The sequence below is a fragment of the Ochotona curzoniae genome, unplaced genomic scaffold (assembly GCF_017591425.1).
Source record: "Ochotona curzoniae isolate NIBS_2020 unplaced genomic scaffold, NIBS_Ocur_1.0 scaffold_4701, whole genome shotgun sequence".
NCBI classification, from domain to species: Eukaryota; Metazoa; Chordata; class Mammalia; order Lagomorpha; family Ochotonidae; genus Ochotona; species Ochotona curzoniae.
The window spans coordinates 15,013,763-15,037,623 of NW_024467122.1; the positions used below are offsets into that span (position 1 = coordinate 15,013,763).

Below are 23,861 nucleotides of genomic sequence, written 5' to 3' on the forward strand. Positions count from 1 at the left end.
GATCACTTGGGTCCATTTCTTGAATTACTCCCTTGTCATGACTCCAAAACCATTTCCTTCCACACAACTGTCTTACAGATGCTAAACTCGGTTCAGTGCAGTGTTTCTTTAATTCCCATATGTGAATTAATGCTTACACATAACTCATGCAGTATTGTTGCCGGTACAGATCTCAAGTGCATCTTGAGTATCACCTGTCTGTCCCAACTGTCCTTGGACTGCGTGGCTCATGCTCCCACCTGCTCTCCTAAGCCTTGCCCATTCCTAAGCTCTTGACCTTCCCCATTTCCTCAGCATTCTCTATATAGTTTTGCCTTTGAGAATCCTTGTTGCTGATTAAATAAATTAGTCACAGACTTCTAAGGTCTTTAATTAAAATTTCCTTAAAGTGTTGATCAAGAAATCTTTGCCATTTATTTTGAAAAGGAAGGTGATAAAACCAAAAGTTTTTTGATGTATGCACCTTAAATTACTTTTTCTAGAAAATATCTGAAATTTATGGGAAAATGTTCTATGGTGATTTGAAATTAAGTAAGTCTAATACAGTATAAACGATATAAATAGGAAGCGAGTATCAAATAACCAGAACACATCCATTGCGCTCTCACTTCTCTAGGACGTTAAATTGCATGATTGGACAGATGAAGCACATTCTGGCTGCGGAACAGAAGAAAACAGACTTTAAGCCAGAAGATGAAAACAATGTGTTGATTCAGTATACTAATGTGAGTATAACAATGCTATTAGCTAGTAAAAATATAATATTTTGTTAGCACTTTCATTGTTATACTTACCATCAGCTAAGTTTTCTCTTATATTCAGACATTGAGAAATAAATATTTTCTCCTTAGCTAAGCTGATGTACGTTTCTATATAATAAGTGTAGAAAAACTTTTACAGGCCTGTGTAAAAGTCTGTGTTTATGTAAGAAAACAAGTGGAAAAGATTAAAAATTCCATGGATGGGAAGAATGTGGACACAGTTTTGATGGAACTTGGAGTACGTTTTCATCGACTTATTTATGAACATCTGCAGCAGTACTCCTACAGCTGCATGGGTGGCATGTTAGCAATTTGTGATGTAGCTGAATATAGGAAGTGTGCCAAAGACTTCAAGGTATGTATACCCAAATATCAAACCTGTACAAATAGGCTCAGGAACAGAGAGACCATTAATGGTTTCTGTTGATTTATGATTAGTAAAAAAAAAACTTTTAAGAAATATTATAGTAATAGTAATCTAACAGCCCTTGCGTGAATAAATGTTTTAGTTTTATTTGCAGTATTTGCATGTTTCTGCTGTGGCCTTGATTTTAGGCAAGTGCATGCTTTGTCATGACCTTTCTGACATCTGTGGCAACTGCTGGATGTGTCACACATGAGAAAACGTTCTTTGTCTACGTCTCTCTGCAATAATCTTTTTAGAATTTGAATTATTTAAGAAAAATAATATGTGAGTAGTGACTGCTTCTGGTCTACCAAAATATAAATATATGTTACTATTGAGGAAAACTGACAATGAAGACTTTCAAGAGAATATTTTCTATAACTACTGAAATCTTTTGAGTTTTAATATGAAAAATGCTAAGATAGCTAACTGTCTCTTCTTTGGTAAATCCTGATGGTTTATAAATGAGTGGGATTTACAAATGAATTATCACACTGAAAATTACATTATTCCATTGTTATTTTTTCCTCTTCTCTATTCAGATTCCGATGGTATTACATCTTTTTGATACTCTGCATGCACTTTGCAATCTTCTGGTAGTGGCCCCCGATAATTTAAAGCAGGTCTGCTCAGGAGAACAACTTGCTAATCTGGACAAGAACATCCTTCACTCCTTCGTACAGCTTCGTGCTGACTATAGATCTGCCCGCCTTGCTCGACACTTCAGCTGAGGTTGAGGTAACCGAGGGAGTTTGTTGACGCGGCAGCCTCGCTGGAGGGAGAGTACGGAAGATTGCCATGATGCAGCCAACATTTTATGAGAAATGACTGGGAGAGAACAGCAGCCATACTTACTGTTGGAACTTCACTTGAAATTTGGATACTATTATATATATATGTATATATATATAATATATATATTTTGCTTTGTAGCTCCCTAAGTTGAATTTTTAAAACCATTTTTGACTTATAAATTTCAAATTCTGTAAAACCACATGTCACTGTTTTTGTCCTGGGAAATAGTGTCAGAAGACAAATGAAATATTACCAGTGTTTCAGTTCTTGTTTTTGATATGTTCTGTCTGGAAATTTTGTCATCCCATTTTTTCATTGGTAACAATTAAAATACAGCAAAATGGCATTTATTATTCATCACTTTTTAATGAACAGCACTGGTAACTGTCTATCAGATTGTTCTAGGATTCTTGAAAGAAATTTTTGCCTCTGTCAAAAGGTGAACAATTAAATCATATTCCTATAATTGAATTTTTTTCTGAGGTGCAATAATAAATAATATGGTCCAAGAAAAATGTTACAAACTAAATATGTGGACAATAGGCATGCACATCCATCTGTTTTCTCAGTTAAAAAAAATTTATTGTTTTTTATTTGGTAAGTAAATTTTAATCCAGTTAAAGAAACTACCTTATTTTAAATTTTCAACAAGACCCCTAGCTAAAAGACAATATTTATTCATTATTTGAATATAATGGCAGTACAAGAAATGTGAGGTAGCGCCTGAACGGTGCATTTGAGAAGTGTAGACGAGTTTCTCAGCAGTGCAGTTCTGTGAAGATGTGCAAGATGGGACGTTTAAACATGCGGTAGTCCTCTGTGTTAAGAATTGACAATTGGTAGGTAACGTTTATGATCTAAGGTAAGGTTGGAGACAAATTTTTCGTATTTTATAGGTCTGTCATTGTCCTTTTACAAGGCTTTTCTGAAATTGGTCCCAGTTGTGTATAGTTCATCGAGTTGGCTTCCCACGGCGATATTAGTAAATCACTGATAAAAGTTCAAACATTAAGTAAAAATTGCGAAAGGCCACTATTCATTTTCCTGCAAAAATACATTTTAAATTGTATATAGTGTTTCAGCTTCCTTTTTGTTTATAGTCTCCTGGGAATTTATAAATTAGTAATTTATTTTTGGCATTTTTCTTTAATGTGAGCTTTTTGGACCTAATTTGGGGAAATGCACTTATTTTATTTTATTTTGAGAACTTGTTTCTGAGAGATCACCAACTTTACCAAACCTTCCATATCCAGGACTAACTGTTGTTTAAGTTACCATTGATTGTATTTTCTTTGTTTTCTATTAAGCCCAGTGTTATCATAGTCAGCAAAGGAAATGAAATATGCCAACTTTTATCAAACCATTTTAGGACATTGTGGCGCCATTAGAAAGTTGAAAAGATTTGTAATCCCTAGCCAAGGAGGAGTCAGAACATGTTTTGAATATTAGAGTTATTTCTGTGTATGGTTGCCATTTTAGAAAGAGCTATGAATGTGAATTCAAATTATACCTCTGTTCCTAAAGCCAACAATTTTAAGGCAGTAGTTTTATGGGCCATTTGAACTCTTTGTACAGTGACAATTTGTAAAATAAATAAATACAAAGACCTCACAAAATATGAGAGAACATTTTAAGACTACCAAATCAGAGATATGTTTCAAATTATTTTATTTGGATTAATTTTTTAATGTAAAGCATATACTTGTTGCTAGATACTTTGTTAATTATTATTTCCATGCTTGAGTTCTGTGCAATATTTTCCATTATATCCTTTGACAGGATAATGACAAAGCTCATAAGTGAATATTTAATTTAGAAGTGTTAACATTAATGCTCAATAAACAAATTCCCTCCAATTGCTTTTTTCATTTCACTCCAGTCTTACATTTTAAAATATCCATACTGAGTTTTAGGAATGATTTTAAGATATTTCTTCTTTCTCTTTTTCCTTTTTAGCAAAAAAAATCCTGATCCCTACTGTAGAACCAAGATTAGAAATTTAACCTGAACAGATGGTCTTTCTGTAAGAAAAAAAAAAAAAGAATGTATTGAATGAATCATATGCATTCTTGCTGTTCTCATTTATAAAGTGCTTTCATATTTATAGCTATTACAAAAATTTCCCCAACATTTATAGTTCAAAAGTGATGGTGAATATATATTTTACACATACATAGTAACTTTAGATTAGAGATAATGGGAGCTAGTAACTTTAACCAAATAGAAATAAGGCCAATTTTGCAGTCTTCTGCATATAGAGGTAATGTATGCTGAAAATGTCTGGTACACTTCAGATGAAGTGTGGCCTCTGTGAATTACGGGGTTGAGATTAACAGTGAAGCGGAGTAGGTGAAGATGCTGAGTTGTTCAAGAACAGCAGGTTCTTGAGATGGCCTCTTGGCCGGTCTAAAATAGTTATTGGCTACATTTTGAAGATAAGTTGCACGTCTTTAGGCTCTTCCTGATTTTAGAAAGAGCCTCAAAGTAAGTTGATTAAGTTAAATGTGTTAAAGGAAGCTTTGTTCATGTTGTATTTGATGTCATCCTTCTGAATCCTATCCTTCTGACTCAATGCAATCACAAGTTCTCAGCCAGTACATTGGCTCCCATGGGAAGTTCACTGCTTCCCCTAAGATTCCAGATGCAGAGGCTTTGGCTACTGAAATGGAACCCCTTAAGGTGATCATATTTATATGAGGGTAACTAAAGCATGTTTGTATTTCGTGCTAGAGACCACAAGGCTCACTCGGTGTATAATTTGTTGGTCACTGTACAAGCTCACATTGGGGCAATTACTATTTCAATGCAGAAATAGTCTGCATATTACCCAAGCATTGCCCATTGAGATCTCAGAAGTACACTGAGTTCTCCTGATTGCTAGTGGAGAATTTGATATACTGAACATTTTACACTTTGTTCCAGTTATTTTAACTATATATGCATTTTGTGTACTGCAGCTCTTTGCTTGAGGTTTGTTAGAACTTGGGAAGAGACCAGTCCATGTTGCTAGACTAAATCATTCTATCTGAAGTGAAAACCGTCATCAGTTTTAAGATGACAGTCAGGATGATTAGTTATAGCTCCGTTTATTGACTTAAAGTCCCTCACACTACACTAAATTATTTGCATGTATTATTTGGTTCTAAGGCAACTCTAGGGTTTGGATACTATTATTTCCATTTTATGAATGTAAAATATAAGTTGCAAAAGAAAAGGTAAGTAGACCTTTCATGGTCTACAGTTAATAAAGTGCTCAGTTTGAAGCGTAAATCTATGTGCTAGATATTGCCTAATACTTAAGTAGGTCTTTCCGTTTGACAGGTGCATTATTTCTGCTTAATCTAACTTCTCACCCAGTATTTGGTTCCCAGTGCAGTGTTTACATTATGTACCTGGTATACCAGGGTGACGCTCTAATTTATCCCCCTGTTTTTTCATGTGTTCAGTTATCTTTTATATGGTTTTGAATGTGGTTTCTATCTAATGGAGATCTTTTCATCACAGAGTTCTCAGTAGGAGAGCGTGAAATTCTATCACTGTTTCTGTTTCTGGCTGCTTCTCTCCATATAGCCAAAGTGCTTAGTTCCATATTTTATAATATAGAAATAAATGACTATTACACCCTGAAAAATATGAAGTTCAGAAGTATGAGTTCAAATGTTACAAGCTTACCGGTTATGTTAACTGTTTTGTGGATTAATCTTTTTAAGTGACTGTGTGAAAATGAAGGGCAAAAAAACATTTAGTATTGGTAATGGCTGTTGTCTTGTAGTCAAAATTGCAGATCAAGTCTGTTACCTTGTATTTCTACTGCTGATCAGTCATTTTTCTTCCAAGCTCAGAGGGGAAGCAACCCTTCAAGTGTCTATGGGAAAGAAACCAGAAACATTAGCGAATAAGAATTTTAGTGGTTACTTGGAACAGGTAGGTGATAACCATAGGTTTGGCAAAATTCATACTTTTATAGGCCCTGTCTTTTATTACTGTTACTTGGTAGGCACCACTAAACTTAAGAAGTTGTTTTCAAGTGTCTGCTTTGGAGGCGAGGAATGAAGACAAGTGATAAAACATGCCCGTTTGCTAAGTGATTTGGGAGGTCGCAGTCTGCCTCACCGTAGAAAGTCAATTTAAATAGGAATATATCACATCACACTCCAACTGCAAACAACCTGAGGAAAGTCGTTTACTGGGAAGGCAGCAGTGATGCGTTACAAATATATAATTATTTGCACTAATATTTGAGCAGGTGGAATGGATTAGAACATGGTCAACATTATGCTGCTGATAACATGTATTTTTCTGTATTAATATGTACTGTCCAACATGTATTAAAATTGTCAATAATTAATTTTAGCCAAGACGCTAATACCATGTTCAAGGGACAATATCCAACTGAACCGCTTAAAATTTCACAGTGCGAAACTGGAATTAAGTTTACTTTCACATATCACTTAAATCACTTTATAAGCATTGAAAGGTCAGTAAGACATGAAATTATCAGAGTGTGTTAACTGAATAGAAGCAAATACACAAGGTTAAGGATCAGGGTAGAAATCTGGAATACCAAAGTTTAACGAAAGCTAAATAACCCCCTTTATAGCTTCATCATTTGCAATCTTAAAAAGGCAAATGTATTTTATTCCTTCCAGCATATCTTTATGCTAATAAACTAAGAGTGGATCAAACCAAATTGAAGGAATTTGTCTCCACTGTTGCATTTTCAGGTTTTGAATTGGGAAGCCTTGCTGATACCCTCTATACTTAAATAGGTAGGTGCCTTTGAGGCCACCCTTCATTGCCTGTCCTTTGTAACTGATTCTCTTGAACTCTGGCCATGACTTTTATAGCTATCTTACCAAATTTGCACCTTTTTGCTGTACAAGGTATTACTTGAATAGAATTTGGACAATGCCAACAAAAACTGCGAAACTGCCTCTAAGTAAATTATTTGCAAATATTGTATGCTACTATGTCTAGAGGAACTTACAGTATATTGCAAAAATAGTATGTAAGGTACAATATGCTAAGTGCTTTTCTATTAGAATTCAATAATAGAATGTATTTCCGATTTTTGCCACAAGAGGGAGTTTTTGAAGAGTGATAGTCTTTTTTGTTTGTAACTTCTCTCTATTGAATATGACCCATGAACATATCATTATCCTAATAGGACATGTGTGTATTTGTGTATTTAGATAAGATCCATGATTGAGAAGAGTTTCTGGATGCAGTTAATGACACAAAACCAAAGTAGTTTTGAAGAGCATGACTGTGAGCAGCAGACACAAGAATTTGAAAAAGTTCAATGTAATTAAAATCACATTTTTAAAATAAGACTTATTTCATTGGAAAAGCAGATAAATAGAAGAGAGACGGAGAGAAAGATCTTGCATTTGCTGTTTCATTCCCCAGGTAGCTGCAGTGGCCAGAGCTGAGCTGATCCGAAGCCAGGAGTCTCGTCCAGGTCCCCCACATTCTTGGAGCATCCCAAGGCTTTGGGCCATCCTCACCTGCTTTCCCAGACCACAGGCAGGGTGCTGGATGGGAAGTGGAGCAGCTGGACATGAACTGACACCCATATGGGATCCTGGTGCATCCAAGGCAAGGACTTTAGCCTTCAGGCTACCACACCAGGCCTCTGAAATTTAGAATTAGTTATTACTTTTGAATTCCTTTATCAACTCTAAGAGTAAAATCAAACAGTTTTGGTTGCTGCATTCTGGTTTTTAATGAAAATTTAAACAATGTCATACTTAGAGGAGGGTTAGAAGTAGTCTGTAACTAAACATTTTCATCCTCAAGAGTAAGTTGCTGCCATAGTGCTGCATAATCCTCCAGGACTTTTGTGTTGCCAGAAAGAAAATTCTTTGATATTACTGCAGAATAATCATCCAAAGATAAGGGTAATAATCACTGCCACCTAATCTCGGCTCCCATCCAAGTTTGACAACTTGCCTCATTAACGCGAGAATCCAGTTCAAAATGATGTGTTGCTGGGGCCCAGCGCGGTGGTACAAGTGGTTAAGGTCCTCGCCTCACATGCCCTGGATCCCATATGGGTGCCGGTTCTAATCCCGGCAGCCCTGCTTCCCATCCCGCTCCCTGCCTGTGGCCCAGGAAAGCAGTCGAGGACAGCCCAAAGCTTTGGGACCCTGCACCCGCGCGGGAGACCTGGAAGAGGCTCCTGGCTTCTGATCGGCATAGCATCGACCGTTGCGCTCACTTGGGGAGTGAGTCATCAGATGGAAGATCTTCCTCTCTGTCTCTCCTCTCTGTATATCCGCCTTTCCAATGAAAAAATAATAAAAATAAATCTTTAAAAAAAAATGATGTGTTGCTTTTGGTTGTAGCATCTTGATCTTTCACTCTGGAACAATTTTTCATTTTTTCCTTTTGCAGTCTTTCACACTTATAAAATTATAGGGAAATAATTTTGCAAAATATCTCTACAACCATCAGACTTCTCCATTGTAAGGCTACTTCTCCCTATAGAGTTTGTGGAGACTGTGTGTCATCCTAATCAGAATTTCGGTTTATTTCATGATTTTCTATTCAGTGTTGTCCTGAGTGTGGTCAGTGGAAGGCAGTAGGGGACACATGCCCTCCCTGGAGAGTGAGGAGACCTACTTGTTCATACACATGTGCCCTCTGTTTCCTGGCATGTCCTTCTCGGCTGACTTGGGCTTCGTGTTCCCTACTGAGTTTCATTCCTCCCCCAACTTTCAGAAGATGGTGTTTGCATCTCACTCAGCTGCTAAAATTTTGCTGTTATGTCCAGACCAGGGGAATGACAGTGGTCATTATAAAAATCATGTGAAGGTTTAAAAGTTCTTAATTTTAAAATACTCAATTTTATCATTCAGGAGCAAGCATATTTTGGTGCAATTTTTGTTGTGTTTTTTTTGTTTGTTTGTTTGTTTCTCTTCCCCCAATGTAGTGAGCAATTTATAAAGCTAAATTGGAGAGGATATAGTATTAATGCCAAAAGACATTGAACTTAAATTTTGAAGAAATTGAATTTGAAGTACAAACCACATGTTTTTCGATTACACATTATCTTAATACTGTAAGTACTATTCAGTCACAGTACATCACAGAAATAATGATGTGTGGAACTTCTATTAAGCACTGAATACCATACAATATTTTTACTAATAAAGTTCAAAGTAAAATGGTTATACAATTGCTTTTGTAGACCTTTAAAAAATGTGTTTGAGTGAGAAAGGAGTCTATACCAAACTGGATGTTGTATGTGCTAAAAAGACAGACTCTTCTGAAATAGGAATTGGAGTCAACCGGAGAATTTAGTCACTTTGTTCTGTTAGCTCTAGGAAGCTCTCACAAAGGGGCTGCATGGAGCATGTGAGCAAGAGGGGGCAGGGGAGAGGTTCTCCCTGGGGGACTTGAGTCAGATGGTCACTGAATGGGAAGACTGCTATTTTGAGTTGAGTTTGGAGTGTGTGATAACTCAATAAAAGGCCAGGCAGACTGGAACTGTTGGGTTGAGGTTAGCTTATTAAGAATCCCAAAGTGTTTTGTCACTTGTTTTAAGCAGCAGCAGGCAACCTTTGAGGATTAGGTAGGTGAATGGCGTGAACTGTTAGGGTTTTGGAAGAAGACACTGACAGGAATGTGTGTGGTAGGCTAGAGGAAAGCGGAACCCAAGCTGTGGTAGTGCTGTGCTAATGGACAGTGGTGGAAGGTGAACTAGAGGAGCACAGAAATGGGAATCTCCGTTTGGAGGATTGAAATGATGCACCTGTTTATTGTAATTTGCATGTGGAAGGTGAGCAGGAGAAACGAGTGCCCTTCCTGGCTTGCATGTTTGGTGCATACAGGTACTGTTGACTGATGTTCTGTGGACGGGAAACATAGGAGCAGCGACAGTGCGGAAAAAACATCTGTTCTTCAAGAAAACTTGGTTCAAGCTATATAAAAACTTTAAATTTTAAATCAACTTAAAAAAAAATAAAAATTGTGACTTAAATGTGAATGAATCACTTTGAAATGTTAATATATTTGGTAAATGAATAGTTACTTGAAATGGTTTTGATTTGAAGTTCACAACACCCCCCCAAAATTTTTTTTCCAGTTTGTACATAAATATAAATGAGTACAAATAGAAAAAAAAATCACTGGTTGTCCCTGAAATTGAAACTTAGAAACTGTTAGATGGGAAGTCTGGAGACCTCCCTTAGATAACTGTACACATGCGTGGAATGTATTCAGTGCTGAATCCCAATCCCAAACCGAAATACTGCATTTTTTAAACACTCAGGAAGTCAAATAATATTTTGTGAGAAGACACTAGTTTTGAGATACTGCAGGTTGATAACAGTTCTCACTCATTATATAATCATCCATGGATTCCAGGCATATAAGCTGCAGGCACTCTTCTCTTGCACATGAAATGACCTCTAGATACCATAATACACTGTGAAATAGTTACACCGTATTACTTAGGAAATGAGGAGGGAACACCTGTACATGTTCGGTACAGATATACTGGACCTTAAATATATTAAGCTTTTTAGATTTGTATTTTATTTTAGTTGGAAGGCAGAGGCATCTTCCATTCATTGAATCCCTTCCAGGTGCTGGGGCAAGCCAGTGGCAGGATTCCAGAACTTGACGGATCTCTTGCACGGCCAGGAGGCACCTAAGTACTTGAGCCACATCTCCTAACTCCACAGTGTGTGGGTAGCACGAGTTGGAATTGGGAAGAGAGTAGCTAGAATTCAAACCAGGATTCTCGAATGGGATGTGGGCGTCCCATGGGATGATCTAACTCTAATGCCAAACATTCATCCCCTTACTTAACTTTAAATCCGTTGCTGGTTTATCCTTGGATACAAAACCCACCCATCTGGAAACCGGCTATATTGTAATGAGAAAAAATTACATCTATGTTTCAGTAAAGTCAACAGAATGATTCCTTAGCAGTGAAAATATTTATAAACCATGAGTATAGTTTGATTGTATTGGTTTCAGACAGGTGTTTTGAAAATGTATTTTTTTTAAAAGGCAAAGAAAAGTCAGCCCTCAATTGGTTCCCTCTCCAGATGCTCACAGTAGCCAGGACCAAAAGCTGCTGAAGCGGGGAGCCTCATCCGGGTCTCCCTTGTGGGTGGCAGGGGCCCAGACTCTTCGACCATTGTCTGCTTTTTCCCGGCCATTAGCAGGAAGCTGGATCAGAAGTGGAGCAAGCTGGACACAAACGCACCCATATGGGATACCAACATTGCAAACTTGACTGCCCACTGAGCATTAATGTTGGCCCTTAATGCCCCCTTTTTTTTCTAAGTGGAGATTTGGCATAGCCAGGATGAAGTGTGCTAATACTTAACTAAAGGATAAGCAAATTCTTTTAGAGGTAATTTTTATTTCTCAATCTGGTAAGAAAGTTATAGGTTCAAATTTTGCTAAAAGTCTGGAATTACACATAATGAATGATTTATTTCAATGAATGATGGTGTGCACTAGTAAAAAGAACTGTGACTTTAAAACCGATTTCCATTTTCTATTTTTCTATGAAGAATATGTAAAACTAAATGAAAGTCATGTAGCAATCACTAAGTTAATTTCAAGCATACGTGGAAGTTTACAAAATTGACCATATAGGGCCTGGTGCAGTAGCCTAATGGTTAAAGTCCTTGTCTTGCATGTGCCAGGATCCCATATGGCCAATGGTTTGTGTCCTAGCTGCTCCACTTCCCATTGAGCCCCTATTTGTGGCCTGGGAAAGCAGTAGAGGATAGACAATGCAGGGCCTTGGGACCCTGTGTCTGCGTGGGAGACCCAGAAGAAGCTCCCGGCTCCTGGCTTCCGATCAGCTCAGCTGTGGCTATAGCAGCCACTTAGGGAGTGAACCAGCGGATGGAAGATTTTTCTGTCTTTCCTTCCCTGTGTAAATCTGATTTTCAATAAAAATAAATTTTAAAAAAAAGCTGGCCTTATACTAAACTGTGATGTCTTAACAATTTTGAAATGATTCCAACTGTGTCCTCTGACTACAGTGAAACTAAAGTAGAAATAAAAAGGATATTAAAACTTTTCATGCATTTGGAGATGAAACAATGCAATTGTAAATAACTCAGGAGTAAAAAACGCTGCAATGGGAACCATCACTGTGGTATGGGTGAAGCCGCCACGTGGGAAGCCCATATCTGTGTCAGAGTTGTGTGTGTGTCCCCACGGCTCCACGTCCAGTGCAGCTCCGTGACAGCTAGCCTGGGAAGCAGCAAGTGCTGTCTGTGTACTTGAACTTCTGCCACCCTGGTGAACTTCCTGCTGTGTGCAGCTGCTTCAGGTGTGAACCAGAAGATACGAAAGTCACTGTGTCGTCTGACTCAAAGTCAGTTCATGAGAAAATATTTACATGGGCAACAGACACTTTAAAATTGAAATTTAAGTCATTCTTACTACAAAAACATCCGCTAGTGAAAGACAGGCAAGATATCTATGCCTGAGACTATACAGACAGTGAATGAAATAAAGGGGGTGAAGTGAGAGGAATGAACGGGCATGTTCATGCTTAAGAAGACAGTGTTACAATCACATCTCCACAAAGAGATGCGCAAATTTAACAAACAGATTTGTTGTGGGAATTGACAAACTGATTCTGAAATTCCAGTCCATTTTGGGCAAGATATTCTTGAAAAGCTTGGAGAACTTTGCCCACCAGCTGCTAAACACCAAGTTGCAGTAGTGAAGGTGGGGCTGACACTAACACAGGATTGACAGGTCGGACTGTAAGCAGGAATAGAAGGTTCAAAGGTAGAACCACTTCATTAATGGATACTTGATTTCTTACAAAAGTGGCATGGAAGAGGAGAAAGCAGTTTTTTAATAAAATCCTTTGCATATGATATATACATAAAAAATTGATCTTGACTCCCTGCTTACTACCATAAACAAAATAGGCTATAGGTGAATTAAGCACTCAGAAGTGAAAGTTAAAACTTGGGTAACATATTTTTATTATAGTTTAGGCATGTGCAGGTAATAAATTCATCTTAACTTGGATGCCATTCAAATTAGGCATTATTTGTGCTAATTTGTGTTTGCCGTGGGTTCAACAGAGCTTTTAAGAAATCCATACTCGGGTTCCTGCACCCACTTGGGAGACCCAGAAGAAGCTCCGGGCTCCTGGCTTTCAGATCAGCTCAGCTCTGGCCATTGCAGCCGCTTGGGGATCTTCCTATCCGTATATCTGCCTTTATAATAAAAATAAATCTTAAAAAAAAAAAAAAGAAATCCATTCTGCTATGGTAGAATTGTTTTTGGAACTCTTGTTTTTAACAATGAGAATCGTATGTGGATTAAAAGGGGGAAAAAAATGTTCTCTTTCCCAGTTGTGTAAGGCAGAAAACGAGTGGACTTTGGAACTTCCAGAGCTGGCCAGCAGGTTGGAGAGCAAGTTACAGGTATGGAGATTCTTGTTAAGTTTTATTTATAGAAGTTAGGACATTGAAAAGATACAAAAGGAAAAAGATTTGCAGAATCAATAGCTATGAAAGATTTGTGTCCAAAACATATGAAGAATTTCTACAAAATTATGAAGAAAAATACCCCAACAGAAAACTAGGCCAAAAAAAAAAAATTAAGACATGATCCACAAAAGATTTTTAGTGCACAAAAGATTGATTAAAAAAAAAAAAGTGATTGACCTGCCTGGCCATTGAAATTTGCAAATCAAAACCATGTATAATGAGATGTCATTACGTGTGCCACAGAATGGCAGACATTCAGGAGCTCTTACAGTTCTTTTGGAAAGTTTGAAACAAGTAGAAGTCCTACATTTCTAGCAGGAAAAGAAACATTGCCACTTGGATAACTTTTCTACCTCCTCGTGCTCAGCATCCCACACTGGGCAGGGAAGGTGAGTGTTTTGTCTGAAGCGAGCTGCTGATCAGAAGTGTGTTCACTTTGCAATACTCCTTTGGGAGTTTGTATAGTCTGAATTTTAAGTTATATTCTAATAAGGCTAGTTCAAGAAACGAATTGGATGAAACATAGCTAAATTTTTATTTAGAACCATTAGCAGTAAAAAAAAATTGTAGAATATTTTAAATAGTGTTAAAAATATTGTAGAATCCAACGACACATGTTCTCATATTTTTGAAAAGAGTAAATAACTAGCATGATCTGTTTGTTGAATAATTAGTATCATTTGGCCTCAAAAGAGAAAATACCAATTCCTATGTAGATGGATTAAAACATTATTTATACTATATTTCCCTTTTCTCATTTCTGAAACAATGTATGTGTGGTTTAAGTATTGTAAACATTGTAGAAATGCAGCATAGGTTAGCCAGAAAAAACAGCAGTGCACTCTCTGCTTTACAGGCTTGAACTATGGAAGTCGATGTGTTAAAATAAATGGAAAGTTCCACAACTCCAATCCAGCACCTCAAATTTCCCCCAACCCCAAGCTGGTGGTGAATAATGTTTACTGCATGCATGGGGTAATAGCCAGAGGACAGCTCCAGAAGAGATTTTCTCTGCCATTGGCTGTTTTTTGTCAAGTTCATGAACCCCAAATGCCATCCTGGACCCTGTGGAGTTTCTATCAGGCACCAGATGTTGAGGCCAATTTAACGCCCATCCAAAAACCCTCCAAGAGCCTTCATGCTCCAAATCCAGGCTCAAAGAGGCTTTCTGCCCCACCTCCTCACTCCTGATTCCAAGGCCCATTAGTGTTTTTTTTGCCTCAAAATGATTGAGAAGGAACAAGGTCAGTCACAGCAGAGTGGATTTCTCAAATCCTGAGTTAGTCCATTTTAATGTCAGTCACATACGCACATAGAAAGCCTGTCTAACTCTACTCAGACGAAAGCACTTCTCCACTGCCTCAGGAACCTCGCACAGGCCAGTGCACGTCTGCAACACCTAATGGTGATGGTTGTGGAACGCTTACCCTGTGCCATTGCCCTTCTAATGATTTCTCATTAAGTCTACACAAAGATTGTATGTGGTAGACTCTAGTCGTACCAATACCATTTTATAAGTACAAGAGTTCAGACATGAAGAAATGCAAGGCAAACTCTACTTATATAGGGGAAGGTAGAGCTCAAATGGGCACCTATGCTATTAAACCCCCAGATCAATAGATCCTATTATAGTAGCTGGATTTGGTTATTTTTTATAACTACATATTCAAGTTCAACCACTTGGTGTTGAACCATTCATGGTATGTAACAAATGAGCCTGTCCTAGATAATTTTCTTCAAAGGTAACATCTCAGAATGGAATGAATTTTTCTCCTTTGAAAAACCCTAACTGCCCAGCAACTTTCAAAAGGCAAATCATAGCAAAAACCAAAAAACTTGAAAAGTGTAAAATCCCATTAATTCTCAGAATTGAATCCCATTACTTACTCATGTCATGAATTTTTATCAACATAACTATTTAAACTTGTTCTAACTTTTGAAAATTCATGCTTCTCACACTTAATTGTCCAACAAGTTCATAGAGTGGCCCTCCATTGCATCAGAAGTTGCAAATCTGAAAGCACTTCAGAAAATCTGTGAGAACAACGAAATTAAAAGATAAGATTATTTTGTTGCAAAAAAAATCTGAAATCCATGCATAGTTTTTTTTTTTTAAATTATTGATTACATTGCATTATGTGACACAGTTTTATAGGCGCTGGGATTCCCACCTCCCCTCCCCAAAACCCGCCCCCCCCCATGGTGGATTCTTCCACCTTGTTGCATTACTACAGTTCAGATTCAGTTGAGATTCTTTCCTTGCAAGCATCTACAAAGCATAGAATCCAGCATCTAATTGTCCAGATAAGTTCAACAGTTTCTTGGGGAGACCGACTCTGGTCTGAAGGTAGAGCCAACAGAGTATCATCCCAATCAATTAAAAGCCCCGACATTACATCAGTAACAATTTATAACATAATGGAATTAGTTGACATGGTATTGTGTAACCAGCATGTTAAAAGAGAGAGAGAAAAAAAAAAGAGTACAAGTTCTGAATCACATCCTATGACTTCTACATTGACATTACAATTATTAGTTTATATTCAGCTGGGTTCTATACACCTTAAAATGGCTATAGATTACTATTCAGCTGTCTCATGTCTATTTTAATTTTAGTATTTAGCAGTTTATAGCGTTGAAGCATGATTTTGCAGAATGTGGCTGTTTTTCGGGTAGTCTAACTCTATAACAAGACATATGTCAACAGTTTAGGTGAACAGTTTTAGGAGGGGTGTGCAGAGAAATCTTCAATACCCCAATGAGGAGCAACTAATCTTTGTGTCCCACCCAGTGAGTTATAAGTGCATCCCCCCTGCCCATTTCCTATTTCTAAGCTTTCCTTGCTGTTCTCTATCTATTCTAGTTTGTTTGTTCGTTTGTTTTGAGGGGTTTCTGGAGTGATCCTGATGGTCATTACAAGAGAGGGTGGGGACCCAAAGTCGGCACCAGGCAAGCCATGCATAGTTTAACAATATGTATTTCCTTAAACTTTTTGGACAGCCTTTATATACATGGGTTTAAAAGAAATTTTGCAGCAAAATAAATTCCACTTTGCACAACTTTCTTTTGTTAGTATCAAGAGATTGGATTTATGTTATTTCGAAGTTACAGTTGTAAGACAGTAATCGTTTCCTTCCTTTTCTCTCAATCCGCGTCCTTGCCTTTTTATTTTTTAAAAATTTTGCAAGAACAGGCTTTCTCTTTGTTCTGTAATCACAGGCTTACTTCACCACCAGCCATAGTACTCAGCAAAGTGGGAAGACCGCAGTTTCATGGGAGTATGGAAAGGGCTAAAAACAGCACACATACCCCGAGGTGTCCGTTGCATTCGTTTGTCTAGGTCTGAGAAGCGTACCCTTGGCATTTTAATTGGGATTACATTGCATCTCTGAATTGTTTTGATGGAATCAATTCTTCTAATCTACAAGCATGATAGATTTTCTCCATTTTTGTCTTCTATTTCTTTAGTGTTCTGTAATTTTCATTGTAGAGATCTTTTCACTCCCTTGTTTGAATTCCTTCCAAGGTAATTACATATTTTTGGAGCTATTATGATGGGAGTGATCTTACAAGTTTTTCTTTTTTTAAAAAAAATTATTTCCTATGATTGTAGGTACCAGGATTTCTCCCCTGGTCTCTTGTTCCTCCCTTTCCATTCTCCCCCCACAACAGAATGTTTTCCTCCATGTTGTTACAAAAGCATAGTCCTTTAGCAACAGTCACAAGTCCAACGTTCTGCTGTTCATGTGCCTCGTGGCATTGTCGTAATAGGCAATGGTAGGAATTCTAGTATCATTTTGTCAAGGTATTTTTGGGTCTCACTGTGGGCGGTCCTTTTATTGGGGAGTAGAAATGCGTACTGCAGCCTTCTCAGTCATTAAAAAGAAATGATATTCTACCATTTACAGCAAAATGGTCCCAACTGGAGGCCACTATGTTCGGTGAAACTAAGCCAATCCCAAAAGGACAAGTATCATGTTCTAGGGTAATGTTCATGCACAACACAAAACATTTACGTCGGTGAACATGTATTTACATATATTCTTGTAGAAGAACTGTGTGATGAAGACTAACACTGGGAAGTGAAGATATATGCAGGTTCTGTCTCGGCCATGACATTATTTGTATATTACAAAGGCTGTTGCTTTTGTGTATTGGTTTTATGTCCTGTAACTTTCCCAAACTCCCTTTGAGGTCCAGTAGTCTCTTACTGTGGTCTTTTGGTTTCCCTGTGTAAAGGATCATGTAATCTGAAAACAGAAATAATCTGACTTCCTCCTTTCTAGTTCGTATCCCTTTGAAATCTTTTTCTTGCCTAATGACTGGCTGACCCTTGCAGAGCTGTATTGAATGACAGTGATGAACGTGGGCAGCCCTGCTTGGCTGTGGATCTTGGTGGAAATGCTCCCGGCTTTTCCTTGTTCAGTGTGATGCTGGCTGTGGATTGGCCATGTGTTGCCTTGATTGCGTTAAGGAACGTTGCTTCTATACCCAGTTTACTTAAGGTTTTTATCATGAAATGATGTTGTATCAACTGTTTCCTCTGCATTTATTGGGGGTAATTATGTAGTTTTATTCTTTGATTTGTTCCTATGAAGTATCATGTTTATTGATTTGCACACATTGACCCATCCTGCATACCCACTTCCTGTGGGAGAATGTTCTTTCTGATGTATTCTTGGATCTGATCAGCTAACATTTTAATGGCAGTTTTTGTGTCTATGTTAATCAGGGATATTGTTGTTATAGTTCTGTTGCTTTTTTTGTGTCTTTCTCAGATGTTACTGTTACGGTGATGCTGGCCTCAGAGAAGGAGTTAGGGAAGAATTCCTCCCCTCCATTCATTTTGAATAGTTTGAGTAGAACTGTAATTCTTGAAAAATTCAGTAGAATTCAGCAGTGAAGCCACCCAGACTTGGGAGTGCCTTCAGAGGTTCAGGCTCCATCCTGGTTGTTGCTCTGTTAGGTTTTCAGTTATCCTGACTAAATTTTGGTCAATTTTGTGTTCAGAAATCTATATACTTCTTCTGGATTTTCTAGAACATATAGCATATAGCTGTTTGTAATCATTCCTGGTGAGTCTTCATTTCTGTGGTATCCATTGTAAAGTCTCCTTTTTCGTCTCTGATTTTATTTATTTGGATCTACCCTCCTCCATGTTTTGGTTAGTTGGGCAAATGGTGCATCAATTTTGTGTATTTCTTCAGGAAAACTAACTTTTTGCCAGCTTCTTATTTCACTGATCTATTGCATTATATTTAGTTTATTCTCTAATTTAAGTGATTTGTTTCCTCCTGTTAATTTGCGGTTTGGTTGGTTCTTGTTTTTCTAAGTTCTAAGGTTATATCATTTATTTGATTCCTTTGCAGTTTATTTTTTTTAAGGTTTTATTTTTATTGGAAAGTCAGATATACAGAGAGAAGGAAAGACAGGAAAGATCTTTGGTCTTATGATTCACTCTCTAAGTGGCCATAATGGCCAGAGCTGTGCCTATCCGAAGCCAGGAACCTCCTCCGGGTCTCCCATACAGGTGCAAGGTCCCAAGGTTTTGAGTCATCCTCCACTGCTTTCCCAGATCACAAGCAGGGAGCTGGACGGGAAGCAGGGCTGCCGGGACTAAAACTGGTGTCTATAAGGGATCCCAGCATGTGCAAGGTGAGGACTTTAGACACTAGGCTATTGCTTTGCAGTTTCTTGATGCAGACACTATTGACTGTGATCTTCCCTTTTAATACTGCTTTTGCTGCATCCTATATGTTTTGATGTGTTGTTGCCTCCATTTGTTTCCTTGGACTTTTTGGATTTCCCTTTTGGTTTTTTTTCTATGAGGCCCTTCATTCAGGAACACATTATTTGGTCTCTAGATGTTTGGGTATTTTCTAGAGTTTCTTAAGTTGTTGATTTCCAGCATTCCATTGTGATCAGAGAAGATTCATGGTATGGTTTCAAATTTCAAACCATGGTATGGTTGTAATTTATTGAGACTTGCTTTATACTCCCACATGCAGCTTATTGTTATTGTGTTGGAATCTCCCTTTAATTCCAATAATATTTATTTTAGATAGGCAGACACCCTGGTATTGAGGGCATACACATACATTACAATCACACAGCCTACTTAATCATTACATAACGCTCTTTTAACAGTTTTCCTGCTAAGGCTTCTATTGTCTGACTTTAGGATGGCTACTTCTGCTTGTTTTCATTTTCTATTAGCGTAGAATACCTTCTTCTGTCTTTTCACTTCCAGTCTGTGTGTTGGTTAGGTGTGGTTCCTGTAGGCAGCAAGTGGAATGTTTTTAGTCCACTAAGCCAGTCTGCATTTTTAATTTGAGAATTTAGGCCATTTACAAAGTTATTGATCTGTAACATTTACATTCCATATTATGGATGTTATTGATCCTGCTGTGTTCCTGTTGCTTGGATTTCCTTTCCACCTTCACATTCTTCCATTCTGGTGACTGTCTCTGTTTCTGTGTGTAGCAGATCCTTAAGTCTCATCTGTAATGGTGAAGGAATCGTGGCAAGTTCTTTCCATTTCTGTTTGTTTTGGAAGGTTCTTATTTCTCCTTCAATAATAAGGGTTTTGCTGGTTATGGAATTGTGGGTTGACAGGTTTTTGTTGTTTTGTTTTTTGACTTGGACTTGCCCTTGTCTGTATGGCTTCTGATGAAAAACTTAGTTGTCTTTCTGGTTGTAGACCCTCTAAAGGTGATCTGGCATCTCTCTCAGGCATGTCTGAGAAGTGTTTGTGTTTTACCACTGAAAATTGGACTGTAACGTGTCCAAGTGAAGACAATTTCGGGTCATGTCTATTAGGAGTTCTGTGTGTTTCCTGTGCTTGGATGTCCCATCATTTTTCCAAATTAAGGAAATCTGTTACTTTTATTTCCCTGAACAGGCCTTCTAATCCATTTTTTTCCATACCTTCATAAGCTCCTAAGGAACGTATGTTATTTCATTTCATAATATCCCATGAGTGTCTAACAGTATTGTAAGTTTTTCCTTTTTTCTTCTTTCTTTTTGTCAGATATTTCCACATATTTGTCTTCTAGCTTGGATATTCTTCTTTTTTTTTTTTCCTCACCAAGTCTGTTGTTATGGCTTTCCATCATACTTTTTTTTTAATATTGAATTTTTCTTTTTTTTAAGTTTGATTTCTATCATTATTCTGTCTTCTGGTAAATATTTTTATCCATGACGTGTATGGATTTTTTTAGCACATATACTTGCTTCTCTGTTTTTGTTTTTGCTTTTTTAGATATATTCTTATAGTCATTATTTTGAACTCCTTTTAAGATATACCACCAAGCTCTTCGTCTTCACATTCTGATGTTGAAGTGTTGTTTGGTTCCTTTGAGGGAGTCACATTTTTTTCCCTTGCTTATGTTTCTTGTATTTCCATGTTTATTTTTAGGCATTTATGGAAACATCTGATTTTCTTCTTTGCTGGCTTCTATCTTTGAAATGTACCTCTGTGGCTTAGAGGCGTCCCTGCTCTTCAGTGCATATCCAGAGGCGTGTACTGGGTGGAGCCACGGAGTCTCCGGCAGCACCAAGGGTGAGACAGAAGTCCATGGTGATATCCAGGTTGGGTGTGGTGGGCTTCCTCTGTTGTCAGCCTGGGAAGGGTAGGATCATGTCAGCCAGCATGATTGTAGCCTCACTTCCTCTCTGCCTAGGGGGAGGTCACAGTGGCTGTGTACCCCACCTACACAGATACGTGAACCGCACAAAGCTGTCTGTAGGGCCCTTAGTGTGGAACCTCCGTCAGTGACTCACTCTCTGCCAGCCCTGCAGAGTCAGTGAGGATCACGGACTTGTACTCTGATAAACTCCCCTTGCCAGGCATGTGCCCACAAGCCACAGCAGCCTCTGCTCCCCTCAGTGTGGTCCACAGGGTTTCCTTCAGGGAGCATCATTAGTGGCACAGGCTGCTACAAGAAGGTGGCGTCTCATCCAGTGCCCGCTGCGGACACTGCTGCTGGTTTTTCCATTTGTACCATCCATGCTGCTCAGCAACATCTCTTCATTTTGTAGAATTTCCACTGTAAACTTTTCTTCAAATCTCCCCTCAAATGCAGTTGCTCTGTTTCTCTTCTGTTATCTTCCGGTGGTCAACATCAGCACAACTGTTCCCTGTTTGGCCATCTTGGAGCTTCTTCAACAAACTTTAGAAATACTCAAGCCAATATGTAAAACTTAAGGAATGAGCTCTGCTTTGTGTTATGCTGAGGCAGTGAGTAAGAATGAATAGATTAGTTGTTAATAATGTTGCCTGAATACTGGATTGGACCTGCCAGATCCTAAAGCTTGGACCAGCTTCAGAGATGGGCAATAAAAGGGGCCAATTTTAGGATACTTTGCCCACTTAACTTAGAAATTCACAAATGAATAACCATAAAAGCTTGTGAATTGAGAGCCCCTGGTGTCTCTTTTGTTTTCTGTGGAAGGATGCCCAAAGTTTAGAAAGCAATGTGGCATGTTTCCAGTGAAGAATCACCACTACAGAGTGACTTGGAGGCCTAAGCAGTACCCATGAGCTTGTCTTACCATTCCTTCAATTCAACAGATGCTTAATGAGTCCTCACTGTGCATGATACTCACTGTACTGTGTATGATAGGCGTGTGCTTGAGTCTGTAGAGCCAACCACTGAACCAAGATGTCATAAGCTTAGATTCTAGCAACTAAAACCAGGTGATCAACATAATTAAATAATTCTGTATTACATTAGGCATTCTCTGGTGCTTTAAGGGGAAAGACACATTAGGTATAGAGAAAAGGTTGGTGAGAGAGAAGCTCAGGTTTTAAATACAGTGGTAAAAACAGCAGCTTCATGTGTACCACCTGTGCAGTTACTCAAGGTGTAACTTAGAATTTAGCTTAACTGGCATCACCATGAGATTCTTGGTTAAGTTTATCTTTCAGTTTCTGTGAAGTCAAGTCTCAGGGACAAGAAATGGATCTCGTGTCAACTCAATAAAACTGTGACTTTTGAAATTTTAATTGACTCAGTAGACATAGAAAAATAGCTCCTGTCTGCTAGTTCACTCCCAAAATGCCTGCAACTGCTGGAGTCAGGCAGGGACTAAAGCTGAGACTGTAATCCAGGGCTCTCGTGTGGGTGGCAGGGACCCAAATCCGTGAATTCTCACTGCTGCCTCCCTATGTCTGCATTAGTGGAAAGGCTGGGATCAGAAGCCAGAGCCAGGAATTGAACCCGGGTACTCTTAATAGAGGAGGCAGATGTCTTAACAGTTAGGCCAAGTGCCCACTCCCTAGGCTATCAGTCTCATTGTAAGGCACAACAGACATATACTGTGGGCAGCAGTGTTTTCCACAAGTAGTGTGGAATGTTTCAGTGGGCACAGATAGAGAAGCCAAATGAAACATAAATGCAGCAGCACCATGACAGAAAGATGTGAACATTCTAGATTCAACTGAATTCAGAAGTGTTTGGCGTGCTGCTGCAGCCTAGCAAAATTGCCTGATACGTTGTGACTCCTGGAAGAAGACACTAGAACAAAGACACTGATGCAAGAGGAGTTGAGGCTGGGGGAGAAGATTCAGTGTGAGATTGTGATTCCATCCTCTCGGCTAGATGGTGTCATGTGAGGTACAGTGAAATGGTTGTGCCAGAGCCTGCCTTGTGGTGGACTTTCTGCTAGTTACTCATAGAAATAGTTTCTTGCCAATGTGTTCCTTTGTTTGCAGGACATGTTACATTCAGGTGTTGGAGCAATCTTGCACCTAGCTTGCTGTTATGCAGGACACAGCATCCTGCCAGGCTCCGGTTCTGTGAGCACTCTAGTGTGAGGTTGTGACAGGTAGCAGGAGAAGGTGTCGTTTAGCTCTAGGAAAGACAACGCTACTGTTGATATTCAGTATTCACGTTGGGCATTGAGGAAACCACAGGCAAGGAAAGAGTTAAGTACGCCGCCCGAATACACAAAATAAGAAAGGGGGACAAAGCAGTGTTACTACCAGTGTATTTTTTAAACAAAAGATACAAAAATGGCTGTCCTTCTGGGTATGGAAAAAATTTTCCTTTTCATGCATATTGACAGCCAGAGGGGGTTATTATTGAGAATATGGCTAAAGTCACTGCCAGTTTCTGCTGGTACTAATGTTTAAAAAGAAACTATGGAAACCAGGAGAAGGAATATTAATTAAGTTGAAATTTGGAATGGCTTTGCCAGGAGTGGATGAATGAATTCCAACAAGCAACCTGTTGTGTTGTAATTCACTGTTTTGTTAGCATTTTAATAGAACATTGAACTTCTCATAAATTAACACTTTGCTTTAATAATCTTATTAAAAGGTTATTTCTTGATAAGATTAGTTAGTCTTGGAATATGACTTAAAATTTGAATAATCAGCATATGAGTATGTTCTTCATCATTTTAACT

General features: G+C 38.3%; 1 protein-coding gene and 1 long non-coding RNA gene across 2 annotated transcripts in view; both read left to right on the forward strand.

The window, feature by feature from the left end:
- The window catches only part of EXOC5 (exocyst complex component 5), a 44,213-nt gene extending 40,123 nt beyond the window's left edge, over nt 1-4,090 (forward strand). Inside the window, exons 16-18 of the mRNA XM_040969832.1 lie at nt 617-725; nt 901-1,116; nt 1,710-4,090. Coding sequence (XP_040825766.1) covers nt 617-725; nt 901-1,116; nt 1,710-1,898 — 514 coding nt within the window. The 3' untranslated portion in view covers nt 1,899-4,090. The remainder of the gene's footprint in view (nt 1-616; nt 726-900; nt 1,117-1,709) is intronic.
- A 1,858-nt stretch (nt 4,091-5,948) lies between these two features.
- On the forward strand, nt 5,949-20,969 carry LOC121149191. The gene is made up of 3 exons (XR_005882623.1): nt 5,949-6,731; nt 13,314-13,385; nt 20,869-20,969. It is a non-coding gene; the product is annotated as an uncharacterized LOC121149191 (long non-coding RNA).
- Nucleotides 20,970-23,861: the final 2,892 nt, after the last annotated feature.